Source organism: Ammodytes marinus, assembly GCF_949987685.1.
Source record: "Ammodytes marinus genome assembly, chromosome: 7".
NCBI classification, from domain to species: Eukaryota; Metazoa; Chordata; class Actinopteri; order Uranoscopiformes; family Ammodytidae; genus Ammodytes; species Ammodytes marinus.
In genome coordinates, this window is record NC_137211.1 from 30,379,893 (window position 1) to 30,398,235 (window position 18,343).

General features: G+C 40.0%; 1 protein-coding gene across 1 annotated transcript in view; it reads right to left on the bottom strand.

Moving 5' to 3' along the window:
* LOC307253782 (MICOS complex subunit mic25a-like) overlaps nt 1-18,343 on the bottom strand; it is a 114,757-nt gene that overhangs the window by 46,863 nt on the left and 49,551 nt on the right. The window contains exons 5-6 of the mRNA XM_080031951.1: nt 13,443-13,526; nt 547-617 (exon numbers count right to left, since the gene is read on the bottom strand). Of these exons, the coding sequence (XP_079888077.1) occupies nt 547-617; nt 13,443-13,526 (155 nt within the window). The remainder of the gene's footprint in view (nt 1-546; nt 618-13,442; nt 13,527-18,343) is intronic.

Consider the following 18,343-nt stretch of genomic DNA (forward strand, 5'->3'; position numbering starts at 1 on the left):
ATCCAGGAGACATTTTCATTGGTTGCTTTTTGTCTTTAAATGCATTAATTTTGATTATCCTGTTTATCTCAAGTCTTATCTCTAGTTCCATTTACTTCATCATATTCACTCAGACACATTCAACAACCTTTTTTTGTTGTCCCTAGAATTTTTAAAGAAGTTGGGAGACGAGCATTTAAGTTTAAAGCACCTTCGAACTGGAATAATTTGCCTTTTTCACTTAGATCAATCACTTCTTTACAACGCTTCAAGATTTCTTTGCTTATTTATCTTAAATCACCTTGCTCTTATTTTTGAATGCACATATTTATTTATTTGTTTTTGTTATTGTTTATTTATTTATTTTTATTGTTGCTATTTTTGGAGAATTGTGAGAGCCTGTGTATGTACTGTGTGTGTTTGTTTTGAATAGTTTGTTTTGTGTATTGTATTTGTATTGTATGCTTTTTTATTTTTTTTGAGGACCCCCTCGAAAATGAGATGATACATCTCAAGGGGCTTATCCTTAAATAACATTTTTGAAATGAAATTAAAAAAGTGTCTCACCTCACGTTCTCTTCTGTCTTGGAGGCAGCGTGGTGGAATTGCTCCTTGCTCTGTTGGTATCCTTCCAATTTCTAAAGACATGCAGGGGACAGAAAACAGAAAGCATTAGTTGAACAGTTTTTTATTATTCCAAGCAAGTAGTCAGTGAGTTAATAACATAAAATACTTTTGGAAGGATTCAGGCTTTTTTTATAATTTTTTTTTTACAAAAGTTGGTATTTTCACGCCATCATCACCAACAGATGTTGAGCAGCAACTTCATACCATCAATGTATTTTGTTTAGTTGTGTAGCCAGTCTGTTATATAGTGTGAGATATAACAGATGTGCTCATTTTGAAATGAACATTCTGAGTCTGATCTATTTAAAATAAAGTGACAAACAAAAGTGGGGCTAAGTGTTGTAGGGACATAGAGATGAATTTGTTTTAAATATATGATTAACAGGACAATTTTAACGAGGAGTTTGGCTATTTGGAAATAGCTGTTTTCCCCTTACTCTTGATGCTAAGCTAAGCTAATTGGCAGCTGTCAGTAGCTTCAACAGTTAATGGACACATAGACATAAGAGCATACTATGTTATGTGTAGCATGATGCTGGCGTCTGAGGCAGACGTGCATGCATAAGTGAGAGCGGAGTCAGTCTGCTTCTAACTGTTTCAAGCCTATAATGCAGCCTAATTATGATCTGTAATTAACGGGACATCTTCTTAAACTTTTATGGAAGCCTTTTATTGAGGTAAAAACAACATTTCTGATGATCTTAGCCTAAATTAAGGCGATAGAAAAATATCCACGCAGATTGCACTGCACTGATTGCCGAGTGCCACCACCCCGCTGTTCCTGCGCTCTCCAGGCTACTGCAACAATGGGAGAGAATGTCATCCTACAAACTTTATGGGAGGCAGTGACTGGAAGTAAGAATGAAATTTTGTCCTAACTCACAAACTTAGATAAGCAGATGACTCAACTACAAACCTCGATGGCAAACCTGAATGAACAAATTGTGGAAGTTCAATCCAGAGTCAGTGCCGCCGAGGATAATGTTGCAGACGCAGACAAGAAAATCACAGTGCTGCAAAAGACAGTCGTTACGCTGGAATCTAAGGTGGACTATCTCGAGAATAAAAGTCGACAACCCAATCTACTGATTTACGGCATGGTGGAAGGTGCAGAAATGGATAACACTGTTGCATTTGTCCAAAAACTACTGCCCTCGATCCTGGGCCTACAGGGGATTTCGCCTTTCCATATTGACGGCGCACATCGCATCTCCGCACCAAATGCCTCACGAGCAAGGCCCATAAGTGTGAAGTTCGGAGATTATCAACAGAAATTAAAGGTGGTGAATTGTGCACGGAATCTAGGGGAAAACCTTGTCTACAACGGGAGAAGAATCTTCATGTATCCAGACTTCAGCGCGGCTGTTCAGCAGAAGCGCAAATTGTTTGCCACTGTGAAAAGAAGCTACAAGCCGCAGGTCTAAAATATGCATTGCTTTTTCCTGCTACGCTGTCTGTGGATTATAAGGGATCAAGAAGGAGATTCCTATCTCCCGGTGAGGCAGAGGACTTCATCAGCGATCTGGAATCAACAGGTGAATTAAACAGTGAAGAATCGCCTATGAAGTCCTTCTGAGTGTTTGTTGCGCTAATTGACAATTTTCCCTTAAAAACGGGTGGACACCTGTCATTATTGGCCTCAGTGCGAAATGACGGTGATATTTCTTTTGTTGTTGGGTCTATTGATTTAATGATCGCTATATTAATTTTTACGAGTGTGTGATCTCATTGTAATCTTGCAGATAAACTCCCTGTCGGGTTCTATAATATTTCCAGGGTATTTCCAGTGTTTTTCCAGATGTGAGATGTGAACGCGTGAATTGTGAGAGCCTGTGTATGTACTGTGTGTGTTTGTTTTGAATAGTTTGTTTTGTGTATTGTATTTGTATTGTATGTTTTTTTCTTTTTTTGAGGACCCCCTCGAAAACGAGATGATACATCTCAAGGGGCTTATCCTTAAATAACATTTTTGAAATGAAATGAAATGAAATACTCATTGTTCTGATGCGACTCTTGGCCAGAAATAAATAAAAATGATTTCCTAATATGTCAAACTATTCCTTTAACTCCAAAGAAAACTGACATTTAATTCAGATGTTTAATAGTATAGAGACTTTATTCTGTGATGTGAACATACATACAACATCCCAACCCCTAAATCCAACACAGATTATTAAAGGTGCTGTAAGCGGAATGGTTCTTTTAGCTAACTTCCTGTCAGTTACTGCAGTTAGCAGTCCCCTCGCTCGTCCCTACGTCACCACATTAACCTGTTAACATTCCACGGCCCGGTACCGGGCCGTTTTGACGTTTGGACCTCATCAAAACCTTTTTGCAAATTAATTTCGGTAAACACCTTTCACATTTGACACATATTTGGAAAGCTTAAAGTCTTATTATTTGATTGAAATAAACCATGTAAAGATACAACCACAACTGCAGATACAATATATGCCTTTGTAATAAAAACTATAAATAACAAAACAGCCGAAACTCACCGATAAAGCCATACAGTAGTCCACAGAGCGATAATATTCCAGCAGAAACCCTGGCAAAAGTTCACACAAACTGACCAAGTAAAGTTGTTTGTCTAAAAAACGTGATAACATCCATAAATCCACACAGACTGCTGTCTCGCCTTCGTAACAAGCCGGATAGTGTGTACAATAATGCGCATATTCTCCGTCATAACTTAGTTTTTTCATGTTATAATGCGCGGCCGGAGGATCGTCTGTTTACCCCCACTTCCTTCTTGTTTGATTGACACCTTACTTGAGCCAATCGGAGCTTCCTAGGCTGGTCCCCAGCTTTCTATAGCCAATGACAGTCAGTGTTTACAGGAAAAGCCCGCCTAAATTTTTCCGGGTACGGACTGAGCCAATCGGGACTTATCTAGTGGATGACTGGCATTTCAAATAGCCAATGAGATATCATTTTCTCAATAATACGGAAGTCATGCATGCTGGACCAACGTAACCAGCCAGAAACGGAGAAAATAATGGAAAATAGCTCAAAGCAAAATACCTGTTGGAGTAATGACTTAGAATATTGGCAAAACGGTCTTTTTTCAGAAATGCCTAGACATTCCTTTGGAAAAACGTGTATAAAACGTTCATTTTTTGAGGCTATTTTATCTAATTTGAACTCTGATTAGATAAGGCTTCTGGCTGTTAGCATATTGGGTTTTCCAGTTCACCAGGGCCTCCTGCAGCAAACAGCAGGACAGTTTTCAAACAAATATTCAGGCGAACATACATTTTTGTAGTAATTTAGGGTGTTTCCCACTGTCATTACTCAATACCAGTTTCATTTACAGTTATTTTGACTGACCAGGCAACATATCCAGAGTGTTACCTTTTAAAAGAGACCATCCCTATGTGTGTGCTCCAAATGGTTTAAAAATAGCTCACACTTAAGTTTTGTTATGCTATTTTTAGGCGTTTCAGGCAAAAATGGACGGAATGTTAAGGGGTTAATGCACTGCGGTCTTCAAGCAGCAAGTTATCTAGCTTCATCTCAGATCCATAAGTGTGATAAAACATGATAAAAACCATCAAAACAGACATTGGGAAGGATTTTTACCTGCTCCGCCATTGTAGGCGCATAAACATTCACACATCTGTTGCTCTGGCGTGCACCGGCAGTGAGACCATGGACAGTATATACTATATATGAGTGAGACAAGTGTCTGTTTGTAGCGTTCTCTCTTCTTATTGGATAAAAATGTTGGGATACTGCAATAAGTTTACTTGCCGATTACATGCAAAGCAGCTGACTGAGAGATCGGCTTTATGAAACGCGCACATTATGTAAGTGATCACTGTATGAATATACAGTAGAGCGATTTTACACTTATATTAACATAAATAAACCGCTTACTTCACCTTTAAGCAATCTCATGCTTTTGTCGTCTATATGAAATGGAATAGCCATTCTCCCCTAAACAAATATTCCATTGGTTTACTGTACAGAAGGTTGAAGCTTTTTTTTCTCTTGTGTCCGTCTATTTTGTGCGTGGCCTTTTATTTTTTTTATTTTTTGAAACATTAACTTTATTAAGCGGGAAACAACAATCCCAATTTCACAAGCAATCTTACAACATGAAACCTCTGTGAACTTATACGACTTTTATAAGCCCTTAAAAGAAACTTGTAAACTATTCATTGACTGCTTTATCACATTATTAAAAGTCGTATGAGTTTTTTATACCGGTAGATGTTAATAAAAGCATTATAAACCCATTTATTAACTAATGTTAATAGCATATTTATAAACATTAAATAATGCTTGTTAATAAATACCTTAGTTAAATGGTTACTAGACATATTAGTTAACAGTTAACTAATGGTTAGGTAAGCCTTATTAAGCATTAACTAACCATTATTAAGGATTGGTTGTATCTACAACCGAAGGAAGCTTTTTTGCCATTCAAGTTTCTTCCAGCTAAACTAAAGTTCAACGGTGATGAGTTGTGTTACTGATACATTTCTAAGAAGCTGTGATTTGTGACTTTGCAGCATGGAGCTGCTCACCAAAGCCCAAGGCAGGCAGACAGTGGTATTCTGATAAAACAAGATGCTAATCCACAACAACTGCAGCCTTTCCTCTGCTGAGCCTCCTTAGGCCTTCCACAAGCCTGCCAAATATTGACCCAGCAAACCCTACCAGCTGGGAAGAGAGGGAGAGAGGGACAAGAGAAATGAAGAAAGCTGGAATAGAGGCAAGAGAGGGATAAAGAAAGAGAAGCAACAGAGAATACAAAGGGAAATAGGCCAGAGAATGGAGGGGAGAGGGAGAGAGCTACCTTTGGGCTTCACATTAAGTCAATTTAGTCAATTGTACACAGAGCACACATTTAAATTGGTCTTTTAGCATATCCCCCTCTCAAGTGTTCCACTGCGGAGGGGGTCAGAGCGCAGGGTCAGCCGTAGTACAGCACCTGGAGCAGTTTGGGGTTAAGTGTCTTGCTCAAGGACACAATGGTAGAGATGGTGGGCACACAGTACATGTAATACCAGCCAGCACTTGTTTCACTACTAACACCTCCTGTCCGGTGCCGGGGATCCAACCAGCAAACTCATGGTTACTAGTGGTCCCTCTATGTGTACATGTATAGCATGTATAAGGTAAAATAGCAGAGTCAGATGTAGGGGAGAACGGGGTAAGTAGGCACACTTTTTACTCTACTGAGAATTGCTCATCACCTAAACATCTTTCGATAGTCATTCCTACATTACATTGAAGCTTAAAGTGTTGGCTTGAAATGTGTACCCCTCACTTTTTCTATCTTATTGTAATAAAGAAGAAATTAATCATCGAAGACACCCTTACACATTGTGACAATCAACCCCATCAAGGGGTCGGTTGTCACACACTATGGGGTTGTTTGTCACAATGTTATCTTAATGAGAATAATCTTGAAAAGAAGGAAAGAAAGTAGAACTAAATTTGAAAATGCAATTGCATTGTCAAGTTGACAAATATAACTTACTGTAGCCTTGGCAGCTTGTCTAGTTTGGGATGCACTGGGTTGCAGTGTTAATTTCGTAGACTATGACGAAAAATATTCGTCAACAAACCTTTTTCACGCACGAAAACTAAATAAAAACTAAATAAAAAGGCAGATATGATGACGAAGACTGAGACGAATATAACTGACAATATAGTCTACGAATAGGAACGAGACGAAACTGTTAGGGCGGGACGAATGGAGAAGAGATCCAATCAGAACTGTGGGACAAGTTGGGAAGAAATCCAATCAGTGCAAAGCAGCGAATGCAACCATGTTATTTATCCTTTATTTAACCAGGTTAGTCTCATTGAGATTAAAATCTCTTTTTCAAGAGAGACCTGGCCAAGATGGACAGCAGAACACATAAAACACAATACAAAATACAAGTTCGATATTAAATACAGTTGTAAAACATAAAAATAAGATTCTTAACTAAAAACATTCACAATTTCCGATGGAGTCCAACTTCAAACTCTTAACAACAGCCTTAAATTCGTTTAGAGTTACTAGGTCCTGAAGCTTAAGCTGCTTCTGCAGGTTATTCCATGACAACGGCGAAAAAAAATTAAAAGCTGTTTTACCCAGCTCTGTACGAGCTTGAGGGACAGACATAAGCACCATGTCCTGAGACCTTAACGCATGGGGGACACATTTTCTGGACATATACGATGACAAATAACAAGGGAGTTTACCTAAGATCGCCTTGTAAATACAAACATACAAGTGACAAAGTCGTCTCATAAAAAGAGAAGGCCAGTTTACTCTTGAGTATAGTGTACAGTGATGGATTAAGGCTCTGCTATTTGTAATGAACCTCAAGGCTCCATGGTATACAGTGTCCAACATATGTAGACAGTGAGCTGATGCATTCATGTACAACAGATCACCATAATCAAGAACCGGCAAGAAGGTAGCTTCGACTAATCGTCGTCTGGCCTCGAGAGAGAAACATGACTTATTCCTAAAGTAAAAACCTAACTTTAGTTTCAGTTTTTTCACCAGGTTTTGTATGTGAGTTTTAAACGAGATGTGGTCATCAATCATAAATCCCAAGTATTTGTAAGTAGTTACAACCTCAATTTCATTACCTTGGGAAGTTAACATTTTCTGATTTAACACAATCTTTCTGGAATTTGAAAATACCAAAAGTTTGGTTTTATCAGCATTGAGAGCAAGCTTCAGTTGACAAAGCTGAGCCTGCACTTGATCAAAAGCACTTTGCATATAAACAAAAGCCTTACTGAGCGAGGATGCACAACAGTAAATTACACTGTCATCCGCATAGAAATGGAAAGCCGAATGCAACCATGTGTCGGTGAAAATTGATGGGAGTCCTCAACAGTGTGAGCGGGTGGAGAGAGCCGACGTGCAGAAAAACTCTGCGGTTTGATGGACAAAATGAGAGTCAGGGATATCCTGCCCGTTAACGTTGTCTAGGGGAACGGCTAAGTTCCGCGGTCTGTTTGTAGTAGGCTGTGTCTCGAGCTTGAATACACAGAGCCATGTCCCCAAACTGACTGCGCAACTATATAGGAAATGAACTGTGAAACTCCCGCCTCCCTCCATTAGTTTCTGTTTTCACCCGAGTAAGTTACAATCAACTCCGACGCATTCAATTAAAACCTCTAATTTTTATTTTCAAAAAGGCTTTGATGCAAAAGAAGTCCGAACACACACAGCGGCAGCAGTGCTGCTTAAAGGAAAGCGCAGTTGCTCAATTTTATCAGCACGTAACTGCATGCTGCTGCTGCTGCTGCCCAGGGGCGGCCTTAACGATCTCGGGGCCCGTTTCAAGACCTAGTGTGGGGCCCCCCACTTATTTTTTTTATTTTCTATTTTTTATAAATAATACTTGTGCACAAAAAAATATTGTGGAATCCAGTTGGTTCATAGACGGATCATGAGATAATGGGCCCCTGGGCAAAGGCTCTTAAAGCCCCCCCTGCTCCCTATCCAGTCAGGTACACTGATTTTATGTGAGATTATTACGAATTAAATAGAATACATGTTTTGTATTACAACTATTAAATATGTGTCTGTATTGCATATTGAAACCTTAATACCATTCAATGAAGAAAAACACTAAAGCCCCTATCTCACTGGGCTGCGACTGTTTGCGACAAGTTGGAGACTGCATTCGCAAACAAGTCTCTAAACTGTCTCCAAACGTTCGCGGAGGTCTCAATTTCCTCGCATGAGTCGCAGAGCCGCGCAGTCTTGTCGCATGGATTTTGAACATGTTCAAAAAAAGTGTGCGACAAATCAGTCTCAAAATAGTCTCAGAGTCGTCGCAGGTGTGTCGCACGCGTCGCAAACCCTTCTTAATTTAGTCTCCGCGAGTCAGAAAGTGCGAGAAGTGTGAGACAACTTTGCGAGGGTTTGGCGACATATGAAACTAAATTGCGACTGATTTGAGACAAAAAGGAGACTGACATTCCGTTCGTGCGACACTCGCCAGACGTTCGTGAGACATAAATGCGACCTTCCGGCAAAGACATTCGCAAACGTGTCGTGAGGAACCAACTCAGTGAGACTGCAAGTGAAAATTGTCGCAAATTGGCACATTTTGTCGCAATTTTGTGTCTCCAACTGGTCGCAAACAGTCGCAGCCCAGTGAGATAGGGGCTTTAGTCGACAAAGTCCGCTGTATATTTAGTCAACTAAAATCTGCTTATATTTAGTAGACTGAGACTAGACTAAGACTAAAATATTTTAGATGACTAGAATAGGACTAAGACTAAATTGTGTGATATTCAAAAGACTAAAGCCCCTTTTACACAGCCAGTGAAAGCCGGGAATATGCCGGCCCTCCGCCCTGCCGGAACGAGGGAAGAAAGGTGCGAGAGATTGTTCCGGGAATTTTACTACCTCGGGAGGTAGTAAGATTCCCGACACAATCAGTTCCGCCTCTCTGTTTAAATGCTCCAGCTTGTTGTTGCGGAACAGGGGGGCATATGACGTTCCATAGCCTACGTTCTAAACATGCGACCATGTTAGCAGTTGAAGGACGTGTGTTTAACATTAATCACGGCGGCCTGATGTCCCGTAAAAATCACCAAATAAAAGGAACGGCGAGGTCCGTTGCTCAATCCAAACCACCGCACTTCATTTTGCAGAGTGTATGAGTCTATTTCTGCCCAGGAGAAGTTGTACAATGGGAAAGCTAGGCTAGGCTAAGTAAGGGATAAAGTATAGCGAAAGGGTATAGTGAACGGGTCAAGCTGAACAAGAGCCCTCCGCGCTGCTTCAGCTTGTCGGTCTTTATTTCTAGCAAGTGACCCGTTCGCTATACATTATCCCGCTTATTAGGCTACATGGCTACTACAAAAAATAAAGCAATTCATTGAAGCAACATGTTGTTTTAACAGCCAACAGCCGCTACACGGTCGGAACTCACTCAGTAGCAACGGTTACTATGTCAAGCTGCGGCCAGTAGTACGCCAGTAAATAGGAACGACCAAGGATACGACCTAGTAACGGGGGAATAGTCTGCTCGCCCCGTCTGCTTCAGCTGACTGAAGGCTCCGGCTCAGCTGTTAGCCACAGATGCATGTTTTTTTTACTTTCTACTCTATCTTATACATACTGTTTTATATTGCACAGAAAATTACTTTGCACTACTTAGTATTTAGAATTGATCTTATGTAAATATTGTTTATGTGTATCTTGTTTATCTAATTTAACTCTATATTTTTTCATTGTATCATTCTAACTGCACTGTGGGCCAGAGATAAACGCCATTTAGATTCTGATGTATGTCTTGCATATATCAGAACTGACAATAAAAGACTTTGACTTTGACTAGGATGACAAACAGCACTCATAAGGTGTGCCAGTCATATGCATGTTGTTGGTATACTATACACGCCCATATCCTGGATGAAGCTTCATATTTAGCGTTAGAGTTATGAGAGTGGTTTTACATTCTGTCATCTAACTTTGTGCAAGAAGGCAAACAAGCTTAAACTGCCTCTCAACAATGTGACCAATAACCACCACTCATTCCTCATTCATCGTTGCCTTGCCGGGCTTTCTGTCCTTAGCTTGTAAGCCTGGTTAAAAAAAAGACAGAAATGTATATGTAACATGAATTTAATAATATATGACAATGGACTGTGGACTGCAAGAGATGCCTTTTGAGATGACATAAGTAGGCATGTAAAATACAGCATTACTAGTTATTTATGTTAGAAGAAAAAATAAGACAATTCATGTCCGTCCTGGGAGAGGGATCCCTTACTCTGTCAACTCTCCCTGAAGTTTCTAATTTTTTTAATCCCGATAAAGGGTTTTTACTGGGAGTTTTTTCTCAGCCGAGCTAAGGGTCTAAGGGCAGGGTACTGTATGGAATGTGAAGCCCACTGAGGCAAATGTCTATTTGTGATATAGGGCTATACAAATAAAACTGATTAGATTTGACAATTCCAAAACCATTCATCCCATTCACCTTTGGAAGTTTTGCGTCAACACTATCATCACATGTTTCTGCCACACATTGTCTCATCTCCGTACACACTTACGTACTTAAAAGAAAATGTGTGTTTACCACCGTTAAGGAACGTACTAGTACACAAGCATATTTTCTTTTGGTCAAGCAAAAATAATGAGGCAACCAGCATGTAAGCCGCGCAACTCTGCAATGTTTAGTAATGTTAACATATTATGAAACCGGTATCTTCATCTCCAGATGTGGGGGGCAAGCCTCAGTGGAAATATTGCTAACAAGCTGAACTAACAAGCAGATTTCCAAAGCGAAAGGATGCAGCATATTGAGCAGATAGCTTTTTCCTCAGATGAAAGCGTTCACACTTTGCCTGGGTCTACATAGGGGCCCGCAGTGTGTGCATTGCAATAAGCAAGTGCAACACAGCATAAACCTGGGAGTTTTTTTAATGCAGCAGTTTGAAGAAAAAGGTCAAGTTTTGGTCAGACCGCAAACCTGGCTCCACCTGGTTATTACTGAGTTTTTTATACCGGTAGATGTTAATAAAAGCATTATAAACCCATGTATTAACTAATGTTAATAGCATATTTATAAACATTAAATAACGCTTGTTAATAAATACCTTAGTTAAATGGTTACTAGACATTAGTTAGCAGTTAACTAATGGTTAGGTAACCCTTATTAAGCAATAACTAACCATTAGGGCTGTAACAATATGTGTATCAAACCGATAATCATGTTTTTTTTTGGCTTAAGTTTTTGATAAAAGGTTTGGTGAAGGAAGCTGTATCTGTTAAGTGTTATTTTTGGTTTACAGCACAGTTCAATATTTTTGATTTTTCAACAGTATGATTGTGTTACAGAGAAGAGAGAAATGTTATATATCTTTAGTTATGTATTTATTCATGTTGCCTATATTGTTCTTTGTGTTCAAATAAGTTCAGGTTATCTGTTATCAAATGTTACATTAAGTTAGATATTATTATACATTTTATTCAAATAAAATGCTTTTCAAATGTCAAAAATCGTTGTATGTATCGAATTGTAGGTTAAAAATCTTGATATAAATCGAATCGTGAGTTTTTGTATCGTTACAGCCCTACTAACCATTCATTAATGTACCCTTATTGTAAAGTGTTCTTTGCACTTCAAAAGACACCCACATTCCATCAAAGAGGTCTGGTGACATGCCTTTGTCTATTCAGAGCCTTGTGTTGACTTTGACCTGCCTCTTGGTTCTGTTGAGCACAGCAGTTTGAGAAAAAAACTTAATCTCAAGCATTTAGAAAATTTTTTCACAGTCAAACAGACTTAAACCAAGGCATTGTGTGGCTCCTGTGGCGTCTGCAAACACACTGATCCCCCCCAGATACACACGTTATTCCTGCATTTACATATACAGCTGAATATACAGTATGCATGCAAAACATTTCTCTCTCTGTATCTTGCTCACTCTCTCTCACACACACACACACACACACACACACACACACAGGAGCCGCCTACAAACATACTAAGCCCAACAGTAAACACAGCTCGTGCCATCCGTATGTCATCCTGCCAGTCTTCCTCTCCCTCTTCAAACCCAACCTGTTACTAATGAGACACACGCAAAAAGCCAGGTATCTCACACAAACCTGTGTGTGTCTGTGTGTGTATGTTTGTGTCTGTGCGTGCGTGCATGTCTGTCTGTGTGTGTGCGTGCGTCTCTGTGTGTATGTGTGTGTGTGTGTTTCAAATGTGTGTAGAGACTATTCATTCAGGTAAAACATTTTTATTTAGGCTGATTGCATGGAAATTATTATACAGATTTGGTGTAATGGCGATGTCAGTCAGTGTTAGTAGTGTGTGTGTGTGCGTGTGTGTGTGTGTGTGTGTGTGCGTGGTGTAGTGTGTGTGCATGTGTGCGTGGTGTAGTGTGTGTGTGCTGGTCACTGAACCTAGATAGCTGCAGAACTATGGAAGGAAGGATGAAAGAATGGAAGGGAAAAAAAGAAAAAAGAGGAGTACAGGATTTGACACGCCATGGCTCAAAAAGTCAAAACTTTAGATTTAACCAAACAGGAAGAAACAGCTTATTGCTCGAGTCAGTGGCTAGCAAGAAGTCTATCCGCTTATGGCAGCTTATAGCACACACTAAACAACAGCAACCTCTACTAACATGCTCACATACACTCAACTTTTTGCAAACAAAGGGGGCTCCACCATAACTTGCAACATGCCCGCTGAAAGAGCGCTGTGTATTAACACTGGATATATTTTTTACAGCACACATAAACACACACAGGTCCAGGTAGCGGGTCGTGATGAGATATTCACTGATTTTGACCAAAAAAAAGACTCCACCTTTAATAGAAGGGAATAACCCTGTTGTATGTACTGTATGCTGGCTGCTGGAACAACTAAATGTCCCTGCTGGGATGAATAAAGTATATCCTTATCTTATCTTTATCTTATCATAAACACAATATAATACTTAAGATTTTTCCACATGATGCCCTATATAAAGGTCTTCTCCGTCTAGAACTAGATGAGTGCTTCCTCCATAGGGAGTCTGTGTAAAGGTTTCTCCTTGTGTGTGGCGCATGGTGAGACTTAAGTTAACTGGAGCTAGCACACCGTTGCTGCCTGCTAAATGTCAGACACATGAAAGGGGAAAGAAAAGGGCTTGTAAGAGCTCTCTGGAGAAGCTCAAGCTCCCCTTAAAAAAGCTGTGTTCCCTGCTGACTCACATTTACAGACACACTTTTGTCACTTGTAGACAGTAGACAGAACATTTACCCTTAGACATGTTGGTATATTAAAGACTATATGGTGTGTGTGTGTGTGCGTGTGCGTGTGTGCGTGTGCGTGTGCGTGTGTGTGTGTGTGAGAATGTACCCTCTCCTCCATTTGTGCCAGCTGCTCCTTGTAGAAGGCTTCCAGCGCTTTGAGCTGTGAGTCTTTCTTCTGTAGCTGCTGTACCTGCAAGAAGAAACACACACACACACACACACACACACACACACAGAAAGAAAGAGGAAGTGATGAATACTAAATATGAGCATTAAACACAATGTATTAGTACAGTGGTTTGCAATTCTGAGTCAGAAACTTATTTTATTTTATTTGAGTCTCTGTTTCTCTTTTTCTGTTCTGTATTTCCATATTAAATATGTATTATATTATGTTATAATTAGGGCTGTCAAAATTAACGCGGTAATGCAGGGTGATTCATTTCTGGAATTAATGCGTTAATTTTTTTAACGCAATTAACGCATGTGCAGAATGATCCGCCCCGTACATCCCATCCGCTCTGCACTACAGTCACTCTAACGTTGTGGCTGACCAAGGATCAGTAGCTGCGCACAGCCAAACATAACAGCAGCTAGCCCATGCCATGTTTTAAACTGCTAACGGCCACGTCTGTGTCGCGGGCAGCAGTTGATGTCGAAGCAACAGGAGGAGAAACATTGTCCGCTCTGTTCAGAGCCCGCGAGGACACAAACGTCTGCAGTTTTTAGAGCTGTGTGTGATTACTAGACATCAACATAACGTCGGCTTCCTGGCACAAATGAACAGTCCCCTAGAATGTGGTCGCGCATACATACACACGCACACACACGCACACACACGCACACACGCACACACACACACACACACACACACACACACACACACACACACACACACACACACACACACACACACACACACACACACACACACACACACACACACAAGTTGTATTCAAGGATGCACAACCTATGGATTCACCAAATAAATTCCATAATATAGCCTATATTGGCTCAAAGACATAGCAAAGAGACAAATTGAATTAGGCATATATTTTAGTTTGATTTTAATGTATTTTCAGTATTAAAACCATCATTTGGATGTTCAATGGATGTTCAATTAATAAAAAGACTAATTTTAAATGTACATATTCACCTTCTGTCATTTATCTTTCCGTTCATACAATAATTCAAATTTTTCTGGAAACTCTGGTCCGGAAGTGCATGCTTAGACATTTATACATTTTACAGCCACTACGTAGAAACAACAACGTGACTCAAATGGAGCGAGTTACACTTTTACTTTCAAATGAAATAATCTTTTCATATCATTTCTTTCTGACTTTCCTATAACATTTGCTTTTTCTTCCCTGTGTTATTTTAGGAGTTACATGCCTGTTAATATAAGAAGGTAAAAATCTGTCATTGGTTAAACTAGTCACGTCTAGAGGAGAATTGCACCTGGTGACAGGTGAGAAAAAGACCATTTGTTTGGGTACACAAAAAAAAGTCTGGGAACTGCTGTGACACTGTATTATGGAACAGATTATTTGTCCTCTCACCTTAACCCTTCGTAGGTGAGAATTGGTAAAGTATAAATAACCCAAATGGGATTGTTACTGTTTTGAGTTGTTCAGAATTACCCTGAACATGTGGACAGGGCCTCATAATCTATGAACATGCACATTTTCTTTATTTTCTTTTATTTCCAATAACTGCAAAGTCCTTCTTCAATGGGAGACATTGAACATCAGAACAGCTAAAAGCCTACACAACTGCTGTAATTAATTAGTAATTAAAAAAAATATATATATATACATTGCGTTCCAAATTATAAGGCAAATTAGATTTTCCAAGATTTTCCTAAATAGTCGATGCAAATCACAGTCAGTATAATTTTCAAGTCATCAACCGTTAGAGTACAATTCAAATTGTATTGAACAAACCTCCCAATAACAAAATCATTTTTTCAAAAATAAAAAACTCCAAATGCACTGTTCCAAATTATTATGCACAACAGAGTTTCAAAACATTTTATAGGTTGTAAAGAACTAAAAATGGTCATTTGTTGAATTTGCAGGATATGGAGGTCATATGTAGTGAAATCAAAAGCTATTTCAATCAAAAACATCTTAACAGGCCAAGTTACATGTTAACATAGGACCCCTTCTTTGATATCACCTTCACAATTCTTGCATCCATTGAACTTGTGAGTTTTTGGAGAGTTTCTGCTTGAATATCTTTGCAGGATGCCAGAATAGCCTCCCATAGCTGCTGTTTTGATGTGAACTACCTCCCAACCTCATAGATGTTTTGCTTGAGGATGCTCCAAAGGTTCTCAATAGGGTTGAGGTCAGGGGAAGATGGGGGCCACACCATGAGTTTCTCTCCTTTTATGCCCATAGCAGCCAATGACACAGAGCTATTCTTTGCAGCATGAGATGGTGTATTATCATGCATGAAGATGATTTTACTACGGAAGGCACAGTTCTTCTTTTTGTACCACGGAAAAAAGTGGTCAGTCAGAAACTCTACCTACTTTGCCGAGGTCATTTTCACACCGTCAGGGACCCTAAAGGGGCCAACCAGCTCTCTCCCCATGATTTCGGCCCAAAACATGACTCCACCACCTCCTGTCTGACGTCTCAGCCTTGTTGGGACATTGTGGCCATTCACCAACCATCCACTACTCCATCCATCCAACCATCCAGGGTTGTACGGCACTCATCAGTAAACAAGACAGTTGTAAGATGAGTCTTCATGTATTCCTGAGCCCAGTGCAACCGTTTCAGCTTGTGATAATTGTTTAGGGGTGGCCGAATAATAGGTTTATGCACAACTGCAAACTTCTGGATCCTACACCTTAAGGTTCGCGGGACTCCAGAGGCACCAGAAGCTTCAAATACCTGTCTGCTGCTTTGTGATGGCATTTTAGCAGCTGCTCTCCTATTCCGATGAATTTGTCTGGCAGAAACCTTCCTCATATTACCTTTATCCGAACTAACCCGTCTGTGCTCTGAATCAGCCACAAATCTCTTCACAGTATGATGATCACGCTAAAGTTTTCGTGAAATATCTAATGTTTTCATTCCTTGTCCAAGATATTGCACTGTTGACGCTTTTAGGCAACAGAGAGGTCCTTTTTCTTTCCCATATTGCTTGAAACCTGTGGCCTGCTTAATAATGTGGAACGCCCTTGTTAAGTAGATTTCCTTTGATTGGGCTTACTTAGCAAACTGATTATCACAGGTGTCTGAGATTGATTTCAATGATCCAAAGCGCCCTGAGACACAATAGCATCCATGAGTTTAAATTAAATACAAAAAACTAAATGTTTATGAAACTTAATTCCAATCTGCATAATAATTTGGAACACAGTGTATACAGCTCTGGAAAAAATTAAGAGACCGTGTCTGGATTTTTCTTCAATCTTCATCTTTAAATTACTTAATGGAAATGCTCTTAATAACAAAAGATGTATGGGAATTTGGTAGAAATGTTGTCAGTAGTTTATATAATAAAAACTAAATGTTCATTCTACTCAAACATATGCCTATAAATAGTCAAACGAGAGACACTGAATATTTGGAATGGACTCTTAATGGTTTTGATTCTTGCTGTACATGGTTGAATGCACTTATTGGAAGTCCCTTTGGATAAAAGCCTCGGCTAAATGAAATGTAATGTAATATAATGAAACAGCCTTCAAGTATCAAGTTCTGCAAACATCAGTGAAAGCTCAAAAAAGATCTATTGAATCCTACTGTCCCAGACCTGACTGTGTGTGTGTGCACATGCTGCACTGAGAAGCAGCATCAGTCCAGAAAGGTGAGAGACTTCACACACACACACACACACGCGCGCACGCACACACACACACGCGCACACACACACACACACACGCACACACACACACGCAAACGCAAACGCACACACACAGAGGAATATTTATCATAATTATCAGAGGAGCTGAACGGCACATCCTATCATTGATAAACAGAGCTGAACTGTGGGATGGGCTGCTGCATGTTAATACAGGTGAGAAGAGGAAGGCTGAAGTTGTTCGGCCTTTTTTAATTTCAGATGTTAGACTAGGAGAATGTGTTTGGCAGGGATTAAGCAGAATCAGAATGGATTTAATTAAAAGCAGAGCTCTCTCCTTCCTATCTGTGTCTCTGTCTGTGTTGCCCCTGTTTTCATTTGCAGTCAGAGAGAAGACACAGTGTGTGAATCAGATGACTCCTCCAGCGTCCCTCCAGGGAACTGTGTGAGTCTATGGGAGATAACAGCCACCCGGCCGCGACTCAACACACACACACACACACAGCAGGGCACACAGCCATACAGAGAGAGAGGAGGGGGGGGGGGTCCAGGCTTACATGCTAATGTTTGTTAATTCTGTATGTCTGTCTGTTGGGATACCTGGCATTGTCTCTATTTAGTTCTTTTTGGTGTGCTATTCTGCTCTACACAAGCCATAACATACTTCAAGGTGTGCAGGCTAATGCTGGGCATACAATACACGACTGTTCACGCAATTTGACAGTCGCAGACAATCTTCCAATGTCGGACTGAAATCACGGAGTCGTGCTGGAGTTGTGGCGCGCCCTGTGTCCGCCTGGTGAGGCACTTATTTCTGATACTTTTTCATAGAAGCCTCGGTGGAGAACCAGGCTGACAGCCGCGCAACCTGAACACTCTACCGTCAAATACAGGGTTAGGAGATAAAGTTATTGGGGGACGAGATCAGCAAATAAAGACGGTCAAATAACTAAACGAAGTCCCCCGCTTGGAATATTGAATTAACTTGTTTTTAATTAAATAATCACAATCGCGTTTGCGGAAATAATATTAATCTCATAAGGAATCTAGTTGTAGTCTTCCAATATGAGACCCCCTGTCTTTTCAAAATCTCACTCTGTGACTGAAAACTATAATGACTAGTTGTCTTCAGGTGTGAGTTGATTGTCTTTAGATGTAAGAGGGTTTCAATCTTCAGTCTTTTCA